This window comes from Varroa jacobsoni, unplaced genomic scaffold (assembly GCF_002532875.2).
Source record: "Varroa jacobsoni isolate VJ856 unplaced genomic scaffold, vjacob_1.0 scaffold_1154, whole genome shotgun sequence".
Classification (NCBI taxonomy): Eukaryota; Metazoa; Arthropoda; class Arachnida; order Mesostigmata; family Varroidae; genus Varroa; species Varroa jacobsoni.
Genome location: NW_019214056.1, coordinates 192,483 through 213,465, shown reverse-complemented (window position 1 = coordinate 213,465; position 20,983 = coordinate 192,483). Strand labels below are relative to the sequence as shown.

Sequence of the window (20,983 nt, the reverse complement as noted above, 5' to 3'; positions counted from 1 at the left end):
CAGAAAAAAAAGAACTCCCAACTTGATATAACTGCACAAAAGTGTTTGGTTGTTTTCATTTATACGCTACGCTGCCTTCATCGCTAAATTGCTATAAGTTTAACTACAGAAAAGACGGAAACACCTAAAAGCGATGCAGGTCAAACGGAACTATAATGAACAGCTTTATTTATTATAATCCGTACCGTTATAAACTATAAAGGTGCGCAGTTGGCCTTAAATTGCTTTGTTCGCTGCAATGTTAACAGTCTTCCTTATATGCTTACTTCAGTAGCGTCTATAAGAAACTACGCGTAATGATATGACAACGTAGAACCCATTCACAATTATTGAGTCAAAAAAATGTGTTCCATTCAGATAACTTCTGGTAACTTCCCTCACTTGAGACGAAAATCAGTTTTGCCCTGTGGGGTACTAAGATTTTGTCTGACTGTGCACCTCAACAAAAGTCAATATTCTCCTGTTGCTGTTACTCAATAGCTGCAAAATGCATTGTATCTCTCATAGGGCGAGTCACATACGGATTTCACAGGAGATAGGTTAGCTTATAAGGAATATAACAAGCGCCGAAATTGATCGTGACCTATGTCTGTGTATTATCGCATTTTAGTGCCGTGATTATTATTTTTAATGTTATTAAAAGATGAAGTTTTTTCAGCATGGGTATAACAACGAAATGTTGCGAAACTTCCTCCGTTGGTCTCAGATTAAATACACTTCCTACAATGGTATTGACAAAAAAAGTTGGACACCTAATTTAGTCACATATATTAGAAGGAGCCATGTTCCTATTTGTTTTCTATTCAGAAAAACGAAGTTTCTCCTGAGCCTGAAAGTTTGACTATTTTGCAGAGCGTCAAGACGACCTGCTATACGTGCAAAGTCGTCGTTTCGTTCGGAATAAGATTGCCACTGTGGTAACCTGCTACTCAGCGTCTATTCCTCCTGTTATAATGAAGGGGAACTTTTAATAGTATCGCATTTCTCGTTCGAAGTCCTCGGGGCCGTATCATGACTAGTCACACCGGTTTTGAATGTGACAGATCGATGCCGGTTACTTTTGGGGCTAGAAAGCTTTTCGTTTGTAGTCACGGATGCATTGTTCACAACCTCATTATCCGCCGTAACTCTAGCGTATGAATCAAGCGATGATGCGTCCGCCTCGTGGACATCAGCGTTTCTTCGTCGGTCGTGAGTGTTATTTGAAATTTCTTTTGCATCCGGCGTCTGTTTTTCTCTCCAAACCTTCTCGGGAGATGCAACGGAATCATTCTGGACATCGCGACTTAGCTTGATTGTGCTAGATTTACCCACATTATTGGCGTTAGTTCGGTAAACTGTAGCAGTGCCCAATAATTCACACTTGGAACGTCCTATTGACCGCCTTGGGATGCGTCGAACCTGCTCCTGCTTTATTATAGCTGGTCTTTGATGATTCTGTGTCACTTTCGACTTGGCGTCATGTTTACGGACACGCCAACATTCGGTTTCAGCAATTTTTTGTTCTAGTGACGATTTCTTGTTCAGGTACTTGGGCTTCCCAGATCGGCACCTGGACCTTCTTTGATTATATCCATCGTTAGCGGTTCTCGGTATCTCCAGACGACTGAAAGCGATAGTGAGCGATCTTTTAGTCTCCTTAAACAATCTGACGCTTCAACCAAATCCATAGACCGTTTAGGTTTCGTAACGTAGATAAAGCTCTAAATTATTAAGGGTCAGTGATATGAGATAAACCCACTACAACCTGTCAGAACTATACCCAATTCATCCAGAGCAACACGTGCTAAACATGTCTACCAGATCACTTAACGCAAGCGCTTCGGAACTGTTTAAAATGGAGCGGACTGCAGCTTTACAAACTATTCTTATAGCTTATTAGAAAACTGCATTATTATAAACTTTTCTACCTCTAGAAACGACGAACCCATACGTCGGGGTACAAACAGCTAAGAATGAGTCAAACTATAGTCAGTTAACCTGTTCCGCCCATTTGGAAAAGCCGCAGATGTGCCCCATGACCTGGCTTCCCGTAGAACAGAAGGGCGTACTTCAGAGCCGCTGACAGAAATGGAAGAACGTCTATGACGAGGAACAATCAGATGAGTTATTCGCCTAGGGAGCCCCGGATTTAGAATTCGGTTATGGATAACTTCCCTTGGCCTTCTGAAGTCATCGTTTCGCATTTCTGCTCTTTTTAACCGCTCAAGGTTTTCGTAACTCTCCTGCGGCCTTCTGGAAGAAGGCCGAGCACCGAGATGGCTTCCAAAGATGCGTTTGTCCTTTAGACATTTTTTCATCTGCTGATTATCGTGTCCATGACCACAGGCAAACTCAACGGTTCCCCCAGCATCGTTCAATGCCAATTGACCTCTTACCGAATCGCTATACTGTTCTTCTGTCCATAACGGACCAGCGTACTCGCTGCTTAAGACAACACAAAACAGGCAACAAATAGACATTTTCATGTTTGTATTTCTCATACGGATCGAATTTAAGAGAAAATAATTTGAAAGAACTAAGGAAAATTAAAAACTATTTTAAACTCGAAATTGTTCGCAAGTAAGGCATCACCGATAGATATACACACCTTTGTAATAGAAAATAAGTTCGTCCATCAACATGAACACTGCGATATTTACTCTTATCATACTTAAGGCGTGGAGGTACTTTTGTTAGATCTTCAGTTAAGAACAAGTGATTAAGAGTCGGGACACGAGGTGCACCACATCGGCAATATGCCGGTCCTGAAGGAGTGGTCTTCAGGCGAGCGGAGTCGCGAACAGTGTGCTTTTCATTCATGCAGCCGCAGTGAGTTCCAGGACATTCTGATGAGTATAGCCACTCCGACTGGCATACTGGTACAAAATTCTGACCTAGGCACGTATAAAGCCCTCTTGAAGACATCATCCTGTTATTATTGATCAACACGTCTCGATCAAGTTGTATTTGATTTCAATACTATACCTATTTAGATTGAGCTTCGTTTCTACCCGTAAACAACAACGTATGGTCAGTGGAGTATATAGTTACGGTTTTTTAGAGGTCTATCTTGTGTGAGTCGAGTGTGAAGCTCGGTTGAATTCACTAATTATGAATAATTCTCCCATTTAACCCAGATACAGCACTGTGTGCCATGCCGTTCAGCGACCCATCCTTTTTCCTTCAATATCTCTTGTGCCCGAGTCTCACCTGCTGCTATCCAGTTACGGTTGCCTTTTATTCGCCAGTCAATTATTTGCAAAAGCAAATAATTGACTGGCGAAACTGTTTAATAGATTGAAGTCGCCGAAGGAAATGACCTCAGTAAGGGATCTTGTGCATGAAACGGAATATCCACAACGGCTAAGTTGGCCATTGAAAGTAAGCAGTACAAAGCTTTTCCAGCTAGGAGTGACTGTAGCTATGCACTTATATAATTACTTCCGTTCATTCTTGACTAAATGGGCACATTTTTCTTTGAAACTTCCCGCCAAATTTCAATAGCTATCAAATATTTGGGCAAATTATTTCCAGCGGATCGTCTGTCTTGCGTTTATTTTGCCCTCTACAAGCCTTCGCGAGTATGAACTTCCCTTAGATATTGCGGGCTGATCATTTTTTTTGCTGGTAGACCCTTCGATATTATTCCTTCATCTGAAGCAGCGTTTTGGCTTCTACCCCGCTTCGTTGCTTTCATTTTCATATTGACACTCGAGGAACATTGCCCCTATATACTTTTCGAAAGAAGTTCCGTTATGTCCGCAGATGGAAGCCGTCGTCAAACTTGAGCCTTATTTAGGGGGCAGATTAAAGCTTCCTTGAGTCTTGCGCTAAAATTTGTTATGGCTTTCACAAAAATACTTATTAGGTTCTGTCAGCTAGCTTTAGGATTTTGTCGATAGGGATGGGCTTATATAGATTATCTGTGCGAACCTGTATCTGAACTACGTCGGTTATGATACCATCGTAAAAATTGCCTGTTTCTGCTCGTCCTAAAAAACCACAATATTGTTATTATTTTGAGCGTGTCGCAAATCAATACTCGTCTAGAGTACTTATTTATTTGGCATCTTTAAACAACTAATAAAATTTTATAAAAACAGCAGTCTTCATGGAATAGCAAGACTGATAGACGTAGAATAGAATTTCGGAAAAGGTGTCGTGTAATGCGAATGTACCGTTTAGCCGATAGAAACGCGGAGGTGGCAAAGTGGCTCACGACTCACGGCGGCCAATGGAGCTTTCTCATAGCCAGGAACGTTAAAATGGTAAATCACTTAACTGCTTCACTTGACCCCTTTTTAGTGTAGTATAAGAAACAACCGTAACAACGACATAGAACGTTAAATGGTAAGATGTGGACCTCTGGCTGTAGATCCGAACCATACAGAATTGTGTTACAATGCTATAATACACTTGTTTCCACAAGCCTCTTTTGCTGCGGGCATATATAATGATGCGTGTTCGACATTCCCAAGCTGCGTCCCGTCAAATCTCGCTGTTACAAAGACAAAAAAGATCAGAAAGTACTGAAACATGTCAACCAACGTTCTTATATATATTGTTCCATTGATAAAGTTGTGTTAGTTACCTTTCAAGGACAGCATAGCTCAACAAAGTTAGCTTAGGAAAACGGTAGGGACAATAATTAGACAGGAATAGGGCGGAATCAATCCTGTTTGCTATGACACAAAAGGCTGCTACATGATAAAATAACTTATCCATCTCTGTCAAATACCAATTTAAACAGAATAGTTAATTAATCAGAAATTGATATGCTCACATGTGAACATATCCGACACATTGTATGAGCGGAATTCGTAATTGCATGTCGCGTAGTACATCTGTTATTTTTTCAAGGCATACTAATAGCTTTATAGTTGAAAAAACAACAATAAATATTTTACCTTTCGGGTCTGCTTGTCACTTTACAACCCCTCGTTATCCTTTCTAACCTTCATAATTTTGATCACATAATCTAGTCGAACACTAACAGCAGAAGACGACTACCAGCTATGCCCTTTTAGAGCATCATAACATGATGTGACCGCATGTTGTCATAATTTCACATGAAAATGCGTGATATGGATAGATAAATTATATTACGGCCAAAGGCTTGATCGTCTTCCTCCCTATCCCTGGCCGCCTTGTATCTGCAATCGTTTCTGGTTGGTCCGCGACATCACAGCTAAGGATTGCTGAGCTGTCCTACGGAGCCTGAAAAGGCGAGCTCTTCGCGCCTTAACCTTTTTCCATACGTTCAAGCCTCCATTTAGCCTGTATCTGTGCAAGCAGTCTGTCTAGACCTTTCTGATAGCAAACACCTAGGTTACTTTTCACAGCCTGTTTTGATGTGCGTTCGCCCGTTCGGGACAATTGCCTCAATGCCCGTAATTCATTCATCCAGCCAGAGTGAAAGACACCAAAACATTTTGAGGCCCGCCGCACTGTACTGCTATATACAGCGGGTGTGAACAGGAAACTGCTCTCGCTAACGGGTCGATTGCCGTCTGCCCCCGGTACTGGTGGCCTCGTAGTGGCAATAAGGCGCCCAGTGCCCCTGGTGCCTGACTTTCTTTGTCTGTATAGTCGGAGCCTGCGCGAGAGAGTGAGTGAGTGAGAGGAAGGGCTTAGCTAGATGGCTAGCTCTAGAAGTAGCAGTAGTCACTATCTAGCTGCCTACCTTTGTGTTCATAGTGGTGTCTACAAGGTGGTGATGCCGTTGCTTTGTTCAGGTATCGGGTATTACTGTCGAAGAATCAGTGGAGCGCTCGTAAGCGCGCAGAAGAGATATTTCCTTCACTGTTGATTTCGCTGTTGCCACTATCACCCATGTAATCGTAATGAAAGGATAATTATAATAGTTTGTCATTACTCTGTGTGTTTCGGTGTCGTGCTAGCTCATAGGCTGGGGCGCCGTTCTATCTGTGTGCGAAAAAAAAAGGAAAAAAAGAAACATTCGATTTTATTTAATAGAAGAAATTCTGATTGAGTGTAAAACGAGAATAGAGCAGCAGTACGGATCAGTCAGCGCCGCTTGCGTGGAGCCGAGTCGTCTATAGAAAACGGACTATGAATAATACCGGAGAAATCACCGATAATTGGCGAAGCTCGTTTCACGTTTACTACTATGGATAATCAATCCACTGAACAATCTGCGCAGACGATCCAGGAGCGATCGCAAACAGTAAGTACCGGCCGCATTGGAATTCTATATAATGTGAATTTCGCGCACTTTCTCTAGAAAAACTCACGCACTCTTTGTAGGAGCAAATTGAGGAACGTACTGTCTCTGCGCTGGTGGAGATGCAAAGGAAAGCGTGCTCGACACTCTCTTCCCTTTGGCGTCCTTTGTCATGGAGTAACTACTGGCTATAGCTGCAGAATAATGATGACAGCGTAAAATAGGCAATTAACGATTCCGCCTCAATAGGCACGCAGTCTAGTGATTCGGTTCCGTTCTGTCATTGTTGTTGTAACCACCGTAGCTTGAAAGCACTATTTCGAAACAACTATACGCTCAGATATCGATGCCGTCGGGGAGAACTGGCTATGAGCGAACTAACTGAAAGACGAATGGAAAATACTTGAAGGGATCAATGAAGAAAAGCGTAGCGACTGCCGATAGCGAGCAATGAAGATGACGCTACCTTGCCAACCGCGTTACTATTACAGTTTACCACGTTGTTAGAAATAGCTATCAATGCCAATAAGCGTGCGGATGCGCGCCACGTGAATCTGCCAGCAGGACGAATCAATTCCAGTTATGGACAAGCTTTGAATTTATGCAGCAGCTTGCCATGGTTAACGTATCATAGACACCTGTCGATGGGGTGACTTGGTAGGCCAAACTTTTTCTGTAAGGGAGCAGGGATTGCAGCTTCAAGTTTGGCCAACGATAAACGCGCTGAACAAGCTGTGTAAATAGGAAAAAAAAAAAGCTGCTCACGCACTGACTTATGTGGTATGGTTAACACATATTCGTTAGATTTAAGGTCGAAAGACCTAGTGCACGTACATGCTGAACGTATGCATAGAGCTACATTTGGTGGATCATGTACAGTATGTGTACTGAGTTCAACTAGTATAGAGGTGGCAAGTCGTAAAACATGCGGTGATACGCACCGAGCCCCTGGACGTTATGTGCGATGCTAGATTTCTGTTCATAATATCTGTCTGGATTATCTACGGGATTTGCGACTATTTGATTTTATTGAATAAAAATTTAACTACTTGCAGTTACCTAATATAGTATAATTTAATAAGACACCGATAAAAGTAAGCCTAATTTTATTAACATAGTATGAGTCGGCGGCGCCACTTGAGATTCCCGATTATAGTTGACACTTGATTGTTCGGATCATGGTGTCACACATAATTTCTTTATAACAACTTTATCCTCATCGATAGGGTGACTTCTTAATCCAACTAGAGCGGGAAACCATTTCTGGATTGATTTGTTCTTATTAAACCTTGCTAATATGTTCCAAACTGAATTCTATTGAGGATCTTTGGATTGGGGAGCAGGGGTCATTCTTGAACCTTTCAGAAGCTACATGACAATCGGCAGTAATGCAGGCTGTCGAAGGACTTGCAAAAATTTTCCTCAATTTGAAACCTGCTAATATCTCCGCAGGCCTATATTCGCTAACTATAGGTAAACATAGTATATATAAAATGGATTATGTTAGGTTCAGCTAATTTGGCTTAGAAACGACCAAACTGTATTTTGCTGGTGTGGCATCCTCTTATTTAGCCGGCAGGGGACTTGAGAGCTAATAGTGTTCCTGTCAAAATCATCGTAAATAGGTATCAAAACAGCTTCCCAACAATGATCAATTAGAGTAGGACGAAATTATTTTAGTTGGAGTTACCGTGGCTGACAGCCCATTGAGATAAAAGCTCACAGAGCAGTTGCAAAGGGCGAATAAATTCGACTAACTATATCGAAGCATACTGCGAAAAAATTATCCTGTTGGTCCTGTTTTCTTGATCCCTATTATTATTATTATGAGTGGAATAAAAATGATCGCGTAATAGACAAGGACTTGGATTTCTCATGTATATTGAAATCCCATAGATGTTTGCTAATCTCGTATCGTTAATAAAAATTATATGGAAAATCTATACCTCGCAACGTGTTTGATTCTTTTTCCAGTTAGGGTCAAATTACGAGTTGGAAGTTATATTAATTTCAGTAGGATTTATCTTATCCCTATATAACCAATTTAAATTGATTTTCTACTATAAATGACACTGTATAAGTATATAATTCAGCTCAGCTGGGTTAACTCAACTGTAAACACGAATTTAAAACTTCTTTTAACTTACTGCGTGTAGCACATCCAAGCCGAACTTTATTGGTCTAATTTGAAACATGATTGACAGTACTGGAATGTGTCTCATACGGACCGTAGCGATAATCATTAAGTAATCGGACGCAATTACGTTAGGTACGTCCTTGATTTATGGAGGTTTGCGTAGGTATAAAACTAAGTCCTGACTAATCGTCGACGTGACAGCAGTGAAGGCGGGCCGGAATTATGGAAGAAATCCGGTGGAGGACGAGTGAGGTGTTTTTGACTTTAAACACAGGCGACTGCCCTAAGTGAGAACTAACAAAAGTGCCTAATCTAACATAATTGGTAAAGTCTTTGATAGGGCTGCCTTAGGTCATTTCTTAATCCATTTTAAATTTGGCATTGTACGTGCATACTAACTGGCAGTGCTGACATTTAACAGCGCTACGGCTAACAGAATCGAGGTAAAGACTGTGTTAATAACAGGAAGTGTAATCAGTTTTGAAAAAACGTTTTCTCAGTAGTTAGCTGCTATTCAGCGCTGTTCGTTGCCACAAAATGGACAATAGGAGACATTTCTATGTGGGTCCTTTATGTCCAACTACGTATATTACCATCGTTGAGCAAACAACGGAAGTGTCTAAATTCATCGTTAGCCTTACCAGACTGACTTCATACTATATCTTGTTCATACTTCTACGCTTTCTAAAGAACGGTTTTTGGCCGTTCGAGTAAACATTACACGTACAGCATATACGAGTAGATGGCCAAGCGTATACTTGCGTTGAAGATATAGCGTAAGCTTTTTACATGTAAAGTTTAAAAGAGATAATTTACGCGTAAAAATAGAAGGTTATTTGCAGACGATACTTTCTTGACGAATAATAACAATGGCAAAGTAAGTTGCGGAGCAAATCCATAATATAAAAATGTTTATTAATGCTCGTTACACAAACAGTTCGACATCAGTAGCTCCTCAGATACAGTGTGAAACGAATAGAACGGTAACTATGTAAATATCAGGCTGTTTTTATTCGGCGGAGTACTTGCTATAGCATGGTAACCTATGACAGCGTCCGATGAGATTGGAGTGAGACCAGATTATATATTATAATCTGTAACGCTGAACAAAGTGACGATCTTCGGGAGAATCTTTGTGAAGCGATTTTGAATTTTAGCCTTATACGGATTAAGGCATGTGTAGGTCCAAAGTCCACTGATAATTAGATAGCTTCATGATTTAGATAATTCTGCAATAATTTTGAATACAACTTTATTAGCGTTCATGAAAAGGAGTGCAAACGCTAGATTTTTGCTTTTACGCTTGCCGAAAACTGCACATATGGTCTATTTCTCCTTCCCTCATTTTGTTTTAGGTTCAGCCTCCTGAAACCATGTTAAAATGAGTTATCTTTGGCTGGCAGCAGAACCACCGAACCCTAGAACATAAATCCCATTCAAGGTGCACCTAAACAAGTAAACCAACGTGCCTGGATTAAACGGACAGCTTCGGCCTAACAACTTGAAATCACTGTCAATGGAAATCAACTCTGAAATATAGGAAGATGGCAGTGTCATATTCATCGATGGATGCATCTGTCATGGATCATTCAGGGGGAATAGGTGCTATGCCCGCCGGGGCACCCGTTAACCATGTTGGGGGCCACGTTCCTTCAATGGGACCACCACCACCACCTCCTAGCCAACAACAAGTGCAGCAAAATCCGCCCCCACCTGTCGGCAGCATAGCCCCCCTGGCAGCACCGACGTCAGCAGATGCCTGCTTATCAATTGTGCATAGCCTTATGTGTCATCGGCAAGGGGGCGAAAGTGAATCATTTGCTAAGAGGTAGGTTATCATCAGTATTGTCCAAAAAAAAAAACTTGTTTGCGTTTGCCCGTGCATTAAAGTTGCCTGTGAATTTCGTCTGGCATGCGAGAAGATCGTGATTAAAATGACAGACTTCAGTGTTTACATGCATATGTATCTGCGAATATATATATGCGCATGTTTCTATTTTCACAGAGCGATCGAGTCATTGGTGAAAAAGCTCAAAGAAAAACGGGACGAGTTAGACTCGCTCATCACAGCAATCACCACCAATGGGGCACACCCATCGAAATGTGTCACGATACAGCGGACGCTTGATGGCAGATTGCAGGTCGCTGGCCGGAAAGGCTTCCCACATGCGGTTTATGCACGGATATGGCGTTGGCCTGATCTGCATAAAAACGAGTTGAAGCATTTGAAATGCTGCCAGTATGCGTTTGATCTAAAAGCCGACTGGGTTTGCGTAAATCCCTATCATTACGAAAGGGTAAGAACTCGCTCAACTGCAGCTTGTCCATTTCTACTCCATTTTCTCAGAAATTACTTCTTCTGTATTAACACGATTTTTAAGCTGATTATATGCATCAATTATATACATACCTTTTGTTAATATAGGTGGTTTCTCCAGGCTTGGATTTATCTTCCCTGTCACTGCAAGCACCCTCATCGTCAGCGGGTACCCCCGAGTCAGGACACGGAAGACACGGATTACATAACGATGATGATATGGTCAAGAACCAATATTACGGTGCAGATATGGGAAGTGGCTACATGGCTGGTCAGGAGAGCCAGCAACAGCAGCAGCAACAGCAGCAGCAGCAGCAGCGGCAAAACCCTTTCTTGTTAGCGGTAAATCGAATGCTAGAAATGTATTGTAAGAAAAGATCAATGGGTCGAACTATGCATATAATGCCTGTCTCCGCGGGTCAGTTTTATTCTTCTTAGTAGCATCCTGCAATGCCCAGTCACTGCGTCTTTCTTAAGCAGGAAGAAAAACTAGTTAGGTGCGCCTTTACGACGTTATATTTCACGTACTAAACGTGGGACGATGACTAACCATTAATGATACGTTAAGTTCTGCTAATCAATGCCCGTTACTCCAGTCTGGTCGCCCAGCCACATCTACTTCGAGCGGTCACAGCGGGTGGGGCCCCACGCTAGGATCAGCGTCCGGAGCAAGTACTCTTCAGTACACCGGTGGGAGTACCCTTCAGTATACTCCTCTAGATCAGTCCTCAGCTTCCCAACAACAACCTCAACAACAATATTGGGGAACACAGGTTTGTACTGATAGGTTTTTTTATCCAGGTTTTTTCTACCAGTATCAAGTTGCCACATAATAGAAGATTCATTTTGTAGGTAGACAGCTTGTATTTGAACTTGCTGTTACGCATAATCGACAGAACTTCGACAAATTTCCTGCTGATTTCAGAGCGGCCAAGCTTTAAACCCTGCACCATTACTGAGTTCGCAACCAGCCCCGGAGTTTTGGTGCAGTATTGCCTACTTCGAATTCGATCAGCAGGTAAATTATTAAATTGTCTAATATATTTAGCTCTACCGATTTTGTTTTTTTACGGCTTAAAAAATGCTTTATGGCGTTCTGTTACTCGTCACCTATCGCCGATCCACAACCTGTGTAACCCACATGGTGTCCAATACCATTCTGCATTGCACTTTTAACTACAAGCTTTAAAAACATCTGTGTACCTGTCATCCGTTTAATTGGCATTTTATTTTGAAATAATTTTCTTTAATATTCGCTGCCCTTTCTTCGTAGGTTCAATCAGACAGCGTTTATCTTTGTTCAGTTATTGCTTTAGATTTTTTCTCTAAAATAACGATTTTTGGACCTACAACGCGTCGGATGTATGCTAGGTTGGTGATACGTTTAAAACATCGTCGATGTCGAAGCATGTTCTTGTAGATGGATTCGTAGATCCCGCTGGGGGCAACAGATTCTGCCTTGGAGCTCTCTCAAATGTACACCGGTGAGTTTGATGGGGAAGTAATGGCATTTGTGCATTCACATGTCGATTTACCTTTTGTCTTGACTATTTAGACTATGTGTGACCGTATGAGACTTAATTGAGGGTCTCCTTTAGCCCGTTTATTTCATAGAGCGCTTACGCGTAACCACAAAGCACTTCACGGCTAACTTGTGTCATGTACGAATTATTTCAGGACTGAAGTATCAGAAAGGGCGAGGTTGCACATTGGCAAGGGTGTTCAGCTTGACGTTAAAGGCGAAGGTGATGTCTACCTAAGGTGATTTGCTGCTACATTTTTGCTAAATAATAGTAATAATGATAATATTCATCAATACTTGGTAAGCTCGAATGTTTGTTTTATCCTTCTTTTTTTCTCTTAATCTTATTGAGAATATTGTTATTCTGCAAGGATAGTTTTATTAAAAATATCCTTTTATTTTATTACATCTCTTAAAAAAGGTGTCTCTCAGAGCATGCTGTATTTGTTCAGAGCTTCTTCCTCGACCGCGAAGCGGGACGCCAGCCAGGAGATGCTGTTCACAAAATCTATCCGGGTGCATGCACAAAGGTAGGAATATTCTTCTTCATTAAATATGAACGTGAATTGTATTACCGCTTACCATCTCCATTAGTCATCTGCAAATTGTTGTGGGTTTTTAGGTGTTTGACTTGGCTCAGTGCTATGCGGAGATGCGAACCCAGGCACAAAATGCGCAGGCGGCCGCAGCAGCTCAAGCGGTTGCCGTCGCTGGTCATTTGACCGGGAGCGGACCTCCCCCACCGGTCGGGGGGAGTTTAGCTCCGGCCATCTCATTGTCGGCTGCCGCTGGCGTCGGCGTCGACGATCTCCGCCGACTCTGCATCCTCCGATTGAGCTTCGTTAAAGGCTGGGGTCCCGACTATCGGCGCGCTACGATTAAAGAGACTCCGTGTTGGCTCGAAGTTCACCTACATCGCGCTCTACAGTTGCTAGACGAGGTGTTACATAGCATCCCACAACATCCGACAAACGAGTAGGGGCAGCTAGAAGAAGGGGCCGAAAGAGAAGGAAAAAGGGGCATGGGGTTTAGAGAAGCAAGGGACACGGTGGGACACAGGCGAAATAGAATGAAATCGAATTCACGTATGTCTACGTAGATTTTTCGGCACGGCCTCGTACAGCGACCAAGATACTTCGGTATTCGTATTTGCTTCTCATTCCAGTTAATAGAAATTGTTTTGAAGAGCTGTAAAAAGTTAATTAATGTTGTAAATATTGAACGAAGCAACAGAGACGCCTGAAAAAACCTACGATTTATGCTTGGCTTTTCCCATTTGAGATCACTGCGTGAATCAGAATTCTCAATTGAGAACACATTAATTGAAGAAGCTCTTTTTACGTAGTCTTAAAACATAACGTAGTTGCTTTTTCAGGCTGAGTCTTCTAGCACATTATCGAAATACATGAAGTGTTAAATTGCTGGCCAACATAATGTATATTTATAAAAGAGCCGCGTAGATCATTGTTCCCAATTTTGTCCATATATTGGTGGTAACTTTCACCTAGAAATGCTGTTACGCGTAATCGGTCTCCGCATAATAGTTACAATCTGCCTTCTGTGAACTAGTAATATTTCGACACGGATTAACCTGTCGCGTTAAAAAAATTTCGCTAATAAAAAAAATTCTACTTCCTCTTTCGGTCTATGAAACTATCTAATACTCATTGGCCGAATCGTGCGTGATTTAACTGATGGTGTCATTTGTCTTCGAATTTTAAGTGTTTGTCTAAAAAAAAAAATGATTTCTACAATGATCCCCAATACACACTTCAGCTCCACTGGCCCATGGAATTGGCGATACATAGGTTATTATAAGTATTACAAGATCAGGACATCGCAAAAATTCGTGTGTGGCCTAAGATATTTCTCTAGTTTTGTAATCTATAGCGGATCAGATACACATGTATATACTATAATTGTCAATGGCGGAAATAATGTTTCTGGGTAGCAGGCCTCCCAACAGTGAATGCTCAATTGTATCGACTTTGAAGATACTGGTGGCAGCGATAATGAATATTATATTTACTGCAATTATATAGGAACGTGTATATATATTTAGGCAGTGGAGTTATACATTTATATAGATTATTCGACCACCTGTATTTGTGTGTGTTTATCATATTAGCGTCTGACTGAGCGGAGAAATAATGGAAGTACCCGTTGGACTATTGAATATAGTTCAACGAGTAATTTTTTATTTCCCGTCGTTGTTGTCGGGGAATGGTCTAATCCGTCGCTTATAATTTATATTTTAAATGTAATAAATTAGATATAATTTTTCGAAATGTAATAAATAAATTAGATATTATTATAATTTTTCGGTCTATTTCATATCATCACCACAAGTGGCTTACCATCGCAGCAGCAAGGTATTTATACTAGGGCTATAACCACGTAGCACCTGCCATCTAATCGCAGGAATATGCACCGCTTTCCATGTGCCACATAACGATCTCTGTACAACGCAACAATTTCCTGTTAACGGTTAACGATCTCTGTACAACGCAACAATTTCCTGTTAACAACGGTTGCTCATGATGAGACGCGAGACGCAAAAAAAATAAAGACGCAAATATAAAGGCAATCCAATTTTGCTGGCTGTATTTCAACAGATTTTCATTTTGGCGACCCAGATTGGGGCTCACTGCTTTGAGACGGTCCTCCGCTGGTGGGATGTTGTTGCACCGGTTGTGCCGCCTGGGTTGGTAGTGAACCTGATTTTGCACTTTCGCTGGCCGCCTTCGGTGAAGTAACTTTACCACTTGGTAATTTAATTTGTGGACTACGTGATGTTACACCCGGTATAACCTTAACTACTACTCCGCGGGTCTTAACCGCTACCTTCGATCCCTTAAGGATCATCTTTGAATGGACAGGGGACTTCACCATTTTCCCTGCCGCCTTGGAAAATTGTGCCCGAACTGCCGGTCTGCTGCTTGGCCCAACAGATCCCGGCGAATAATAGGCTGGCTGTCCACGAAGATGGCATGTGGATAAGCCGGTCGCTCCGGTATAATCTCCGCGAAGGATCTCGATACGTTGCGGCAGTGGAGGATGTGAATTGTGCCATGCATTGTATATCGGATCATAAAGCGGAAAGCTAAGACTGTCCATGTTCATCGTAATCACCGCCTGCGAACAGAAACAACGAAATTTCGAAAAATCGACTTACTACTAGCGGCCGATCTGACAGTAGCGTATCATCAAACGTTTAGTTCGGAAAAATTTTTTGATATTTTTGCAAATTTTAAAAAAGTAAGCGGTAACTCGTGCCTTTTATAACCTGTTCAATAGCACGTAATAGAGAACTTGAAATTTCGAATTTTTTTATTCGAAATTTACTTTAGTGGCTGGCTTAAATGTAACAAACTTTTTCCATATAAGGTCCCTGTTGCATCTTATGCACGAACTGATCCGCTTGGATTTCGCAGTGTCGCTTGTACCACGTCCTCAGGAAATTCATTAGCTGCGTAAAAGAAGTAAACGCTTTACATATAGGATCCGCAATGTTTAGCCCTTGACGTTGGGGATGGACATTAATGTAAACAACATTTCCCAGCACCCAGTCTATAATTGTGCTCGAAGAGACTATCTAGCTACAGTATCCCTATTTTTTTTTTTATAGTTTAAAATAGATAGACTACGCGCCTTAGTATATCTCCGAAATATCCGAAAAACTCACCACGTTGTATGGCGTGATAAGAAGACCTGCCACAAGTACCACACCGATGAGAGCGGGAGTGTCCTTATGGAAACCAAATGCCCTAAATATACCCGGCATCTGGTATAAGAGCCCGACTAGCAGATGATTTATCAAATTGTCGAGTTCAGCTGCAAACAAACCGTCGCAAAAATTTACTACCTTTGTATATTCTAACTGCAACCCTATCTAGTTTTTAGCTATAGATTGTTGAGGCGTGGAAGTATATCAGGACGACCGTGGAGAAATCGTCCTTACGTTCGCTTTTTAATGCAGCTACATTCTCAGTTCTTCACATTACATTGTATTAGCAATTTGCTCGTTTATCACGCGCCGCATTGAATTCAAAATAACACCTTACTTGAGGTAGGACTTATAAGACACAGACTGCGGAACTACGAATCGTACCCAATATGAACAACTTTGGGATGTGCGACATTTTCCAGTGCCCAATTTCATGGCAGACTATTGCCAGCACGTCCTCATCAGGGAATCTTCTACGGCTATAATGGGTCTTCGTTCTGCAACTATCATCTTTCGGTCCGCGACTGAATCGCACTCTGCTGTTTAAGTTCGCTTTCGGCGTCTGAAGTTATCGAAAACAGACGTGAAAAGAGGCCACGCCACTTCACAACTTGATACCTAACAACTACCGTATTGTGATACGCAACTTCACAACTGGACACCTATCAACTACAGTATTGCGATACTAAAATTCGTCCTGGTCTTATATACCCTTTGTTAGATCATGATCTTGCTAAAATATTTGACAAAATTCTTTGACATATTTATGTAGTGTATCATTATACATGTTGCTAAAGTCCAGATTAACTTTAGATTAGACTAAGTATTCTTCCAGCCAAATCTATAGTCATCTGAAGTATCACACAAACCTTTTTCTCAGTCTGCGCTTTGCTCTACCAGAAACCGACCAAAAGACGACAGGAGCGACGATTTTCAGTATTTTCAAAGCAGTACCCAAATATAAGTAATATATTAGTAATATAGGATAGTATATAATAATATAGGATATTTCATTCGACACACTAGTACTTCGCAACTTCAGACGTACCGAAGAGTTCGGTGAATTCTACGAATCATTCTACAAACGACTACCAGATCAGAAAGGTTCATGATAGCAAGTAGAAGATAAATATGCTTAATTTTTTTAAATTCCAGTTGAGGTCATTATGTCCTTAAGTCATAGGTCAGCGTCTCCCGATAACTCTGGTCACGAAGTCACAATTTTGGAGCGTTCGACCGTTGCGACTTTCATTGCGATTTACACGGCAGTGCCCGTTCCCAAGCAACCTTGAACGACTTTCGAAGCTGCATCTCGAGTCTGCGCAAATACTGTCCTCGAAAAATACGTCACGTGGTTTGTGCTGCCTGCTATGCACCAAGCTAAGGACAACTAGAGAGCTATCACCAGTGATAATGAAATCCAGTAATTAAGGGGGCACTTACCTTCGATTTCGGCGACTCGTCAAGTGGAACAGTTTCATGTTTTAGGAGAGTATCAAAAAGTATAATGCTTTTACCCTTGAATACGCCGGCAATGTGCGCGTTGCTAATCGTCGTATACTGTGATACTTCAAACACATACAACTCCCTCAGAGGAAAGCCGATAGACGTCGATAGTGATTCGACGGCCGACCTGTGTAAGTACGTAGCGTTAAGGCAATGAAGAGTCAACTTTATCTCTATAAACAGTGATCCCATTAAGAGTTTTACTAGGTAAGCGCAAAAACGGTAACACGATTACTTCATTGCAATTCACTGGTCCGAGACGCGGAAAAACTCGGTATTTTATTTTATTTATGTAGTCCTTACCTTAGTCTATTGTTTGGGAGAGGGTAAAGTTTTTGGAAGTAAGGCGCAATAAGTGTCATGTAAAATGTCTCCCGAAGAATGCTCAGCAAGCAGCGAGCTACCCAAAAGTACCCAAAGCTCCACGGACCAATTCTTTTTACCAGGTAGAGTAGTGTGCATGACATTGGCAGCGTAGTTACTTGATGAATCAGTAGACTCTTCATAGCTTCGCGCAGGTAGCACGCCATCGACTAAAAGAACACATTTGCGCTTTCAGTTTGTAACAGGCTTTTGTAAACAATACTAGACCCAACTTACTTTACTATCAGGATTATAGCAGCACCGTGAAGTATGTTAACCTGTTTACTAATGCCGTGCTTTATTTGAATGAAGAACGTAGCGTAAATATCCCACGGCAGCGATGCCAGACCGGAAATCAGCAGTAACAGCGAGATGAACACAACAGACGCAATAAGTTCGGGGTCTCCCTTATACCCTGGAGAGAACATGGTCGCCATTAATACTTTCGTTTTCTTATAGAAGAAGATATATATCGTATACCATTTGTCGTATTGTAAAGGCGTCGAGCCGGTAATTTCCTGCACTTGGCCCCAGGTTATGGCTTTTACCTGACTGAGCCTTTAGCATAAGAGCAGCACTAGGGTATGAGCTGTTTACACACTTCAGTGAAGACGCACCAAATATCGTGTAGAAGTTCCAAATTTGGTTAAACACTTTCTGTTTTCAGCATTTACAATGAAAATCTTACCTCTTGCAACAATAAACCCTGTTGTCCAATTCCAAAGCTTGGGAGTAATCTCATAGTTGAGGATGAGCTAACACAAAAAATTGAATTTCGATTTTTACTTTTGTGTATTCTACAGATTTGAAAAACTCGCACTAATTCAAATTAGAGTTAATTACAATGTTTCATACGCATGCCAACATAGGGAAGGGATTAGCCTAACTATTTTATCATTAATTAAATGAATTTATTAATTTATTTAATTTCGCTATTCTATTCTGAACAATTCAATATAATAGTTAAGTGAAACTTGTTGAACTAAAAAAAAATGAAGGGTCGATTTTTTATCAACTTACAATGGTATAAACATGTGTAAGTGTGTTTTGTACGATAGCGAACAATACCCGATCGAGTCGATACGCGCGAGATTTTGCATAATACTGAGGGTCCAAAATGCGTTTTAACTTTAAAGGCAGTACCGGGTTACCTTTCAATACTTTGTACTGAAATGCATTCCCAATTTGCGATTAGTCAATTGATCAATTATGAAACCAGCCAGCTTATGAATATATATCCTACATCTTATATATATATATATACATATATACATGTATGAACGTAAAGGAATCCGAAAATTAAATAATCTATTTTACTGAAACATAGAACAAAGTTTTTTCTCAGCTTCTCTCAGCTAACAGAATTGCAAAAAAATGTTACCTGTCTGACAAGAAGGTACGTTTGCCACAAATAGTTGACCCATAAAAAAGCAACGGTAAAGAAGTACAACCCAGGTTGCGCCCAGGCGCCGGACACCTAATAAATAAAATAAAAAAAAATTTACCTTTTTTATTCACCCAGATTGGGTTGTTGGCAGTCCTTAAACCAACGACCCCTGGTCTCTTTTAACCAGAGGCTTCGCCTCTAAGCTACCGCGTTCAATAGAAGAAATGATTGATCGCTATCGATTAGTACACATGGTCAAGCTGTGATCTTCTTACGATTGACTGTACCTCGCCGAACTCGCATCAAAAGTATGAGTTTGCTTAACAAATGCATTTAGAAATTAAAGTTTTAGAGTTCTGAACAATCCATTGGACTTGAACGACACGCCCATATTTTAAGGAGAGTAGAGATATTTTAAACATACCTGTTCAGTTAAAAGCTCCTGAATTGACGGCATCACCTCACGATGGGGGCCTTGTACCCCCGTCACCGGGGGTTTTTTGGTTGGTCGCGCGCAGCGAACCATATCTAAGTTTTCTATTTGTCAATTTAGTTTCCGAAACTTGGCTGGAATAAGTAGAGAAAATACCACACTCGATATTAATGAGAAGCCAAATCTACATAATATTAATTGAATTATTAAATTTGATTTGGTAAACACCGAAAATTGAATGACGATTGTGACGAGGCGAAATTTTCACAATAATTTCGTAATTCAGAGAATTGTTTGAACAGCCATTGATCGACCGACCCGACCTCCAAGCTTCGTCGTTTAGAACTAACAATTTCTATATGACCTTTCAAAGTTCGCCTTTAGATTTACATAATCTTTTTATATAACCGCTTCAGATCAATAGAATTCAGATTTCAAGGTAGATTCACCAGTCACCATTACAAGGCAGCTCAAAACTGTTTTTACATAGAGACAGGGCGAATGAGTGCATGACGTTAATGCAATATGACCTATGTAAAGTACGGTAAGATACACTGCTTCACAACATCATCAATCATTTCCACTCGATAAGGAAGGTACTTTGAGGAGCGAGGTACGTAGATGGACAATTGGGTGCTTTGATGGTAAATGGACACATGCTGAATAGATTTTGCGTTAAGCCCGACGTCTAAAAAGTAGCCGAATATGTGTGATCGATGACAGAAAATCCAGTTACTTCTCTTTCATTGATTGCTTAATCGTGGACTGATGTGCCGAGGACGGCTTGTCTGCTTACTCAAACAACAAAAAAATGCTGCCGTACTTACCTAGTTAGGTTTCTCACTATGTAAGTCTGGAGTGTAGTAGTTGTACGTGCTTATTGCCCCAGCTTCCCTGAAGTTTCATACAACTCATACAATCTTTTCCGAGCTTCATAATATCTTATTCTCGTTTTGTGCGTTGAGCTGTGGAACTATTCTGTATTACTTACTAGAATGTCTCTAATTATCAAGGTTTGCTTCGACAACGGGCGAAGTGAACATTTTCATTCACGCATGCACATGATCTTCGCAAGAAACTAAGATACATACAGAAAATCATACTAGTTTGTTAATTGGATTAAAATCGCCTTACTTCTTGTTGGTATATAAACTATTATTGGCTATGGCGTGAAAAGATGGTGCGTACGCAAAGTATAAAATTAGAGTGGTGGTGATACATTTTTTGCAAAGGTATGCTCTTTTGGGTCGATGATTAACAGACTGCTTCATGCAATAATTCTTTGGCTGTGCTGTGATTCATATTCGTTAACACCATAATGTTTGTCTTCTCTGGATTGAGGTCAACACACAGACGCCTGTGAGCATTACTTAGTATTTGTTAACTCATGATCACAAGACTGCACATTAATCAGAAGCTGAGCTT

At 41.0% G+C, this 20,983-nt stretch overlaps 3 protein-coding genes across 4 annotated transcripts; 1 reads left to right on the top strand and 2 right to left on the bottom strand.

Annotated features, from left to right (window-relative positions):
- Positions 1–297: 297 nt before the first annotated feature.
- LOC111267173 (uncharacterized) lies at positions 298–3,600 on the bottom strand. The gene is made up of 3 exons (XM_022845242.2): positions 2,591–3,600; positions 1,981–2,424; positions 298–1,606 (listed from the first exon to the last, which is right to left on the bottom strand). The coding sequence occupies exons 1-3, from the start codon at positions 2,908–2,910 to the stop codon at positions 949–951; spliced, it is 1,422 nt and encodes a 473-aa protein (XP_022700977.1). The 5' UTR covers positions 2,911–3,600; the 3' UTR covers positions 298–948.
- Positions 3,601–5,234: 1,634 nt separating this feature from the next.
- On the top strand, positions 5,235–14,459 carry LOC111267180 (SMAD family member 4). The gene is made up of 10 exons (XM_022845253.2): positions 5,235–6,169; positions 9,659–10,131; positions 10,309–10,600; positions 10,729–10,962; positions 11,217–11,393; positions 11,546–11,638; positions 11,992–12,104; positions 12,298–12,381; positions 12,564–12,672; positions 12,765–14,459. The coding sequence occupies exons 2-10, from the start codon at positions 9,848–9,850 to the stop codon at positions 13,119–13,121; spliced, it is 1,743 nt and encodes a 580-aa protein (XP_022700988.1). The 5' UTR covers positions 5,235–6,169; positions 9,659–9,847; the 3' UTR covers positions 13,122–14,459.
- Positions 14,460–14,720: 261 nt separating this feature from the next.
- Positions 14,721–20,402, bottom strand: LOC111267179 (CAAX prenyl protease 1 homolog). 2 transcript variants are annotated; one of them, XM_022845252.2, is made up of 13 exons: positions 20,386–20,402; positions 19,550–19,692; positions 19,120–19,215; positions 18,759–18,905; positions 18,427–18,493; positions 18,017–18,153; positions 17,679–17,908; positions 17,313–17,502; positions 16,739–16,762; positions 16,254–16,431; positions 15,828–15,976; positions 15,516–15,611; positions 14,721–15,277 (listed from the first exon to the last, which is right to left on the bottom strand). In XM_022845252.2, exons 2-13 carry the CDS (start codon positions 19,649–19,651, stop codon positions 14,762–14,764), a joined length of 1,932 nt encoding a protein of 643 aa, XP_022700987.1. In that variant the 5' UTR covers positions 19,652–19,692; positions 20,386–20,402; the 3' UTR covers positions 14,721–14,761. The 2 variants fall into 2 exon arrangements, with proteins under 2 accessions (XP_022700987.1, XP_022700986.1); XM_022845251.2 differs by lacking the exon at positions 20,386–20,402 and adding an exon at positions 19,882–19,941.
- Positions 20,403–20,983: the final 581 nt, after the last annotated feature.

Coding starts and splice junctions, on each gene's coding strand:
- LOC111267173 (XM_022845242.2), bottom strand. CDS start 2,910: ATGATGTCTTCAAGAGGGCTTTATACGTGCCTAGGTCAGAATTTTGTA. Junction 2,425..2,590: donor ACTTATTTTCTATTACAAAG/GTGTGTATATCT, acceptor TGTCTTAAGCAG/CGAGTACGCTGGTCCGTTAT. Junction 1,607..1,980: donor TTTCCAAATGGGCGGAACAG/GTTAACTGACTA, acceptor TATCGCTTTCAG/TCGTCTGGAGATACCGAGAA.
- LOC111267180 (XM_022845253.2), top strand. CDS start 9,848: ATGGCAGTGTCATATTCATCGATGGATGCATCTGTCATGGATCATTCA. Junction 11,394..11,545: donor AACAATATTGGGGAACACAG/GTTTGTACTGAT, acceptor TGCTGATTTCAG/AGCGGCCAAGCTTTAAACCC. Junction 12,382..12,563: donor GAAGGTGATGTCTACCTAAG/GTGATTTGCTGC, acceptor CTCTTAAAAAAG/GTGTCTCTCAGAGCATGCTG.
- LOC111267179 (XM_022845252.2), bottom strand. CDS start 19,651: ATGGTTCGCTGCGCGCGACCAACCAAAAAACCCCCGGTGACGGGGGTA. Junction 17,909..18,016: donor AGCACGGCATTAGTAAACAG/GTTAACATACTT, acceptor GTGTTCTTTTAG/TCGATGGCGTGCTACCTGCG. Junction 15,278..15,515: donor AGGGACCTTATATGGAAAAA/GTTTGTTACATT, acceptor TTCTGTTCGCAG/GCGGTGATTACGATGAACAT.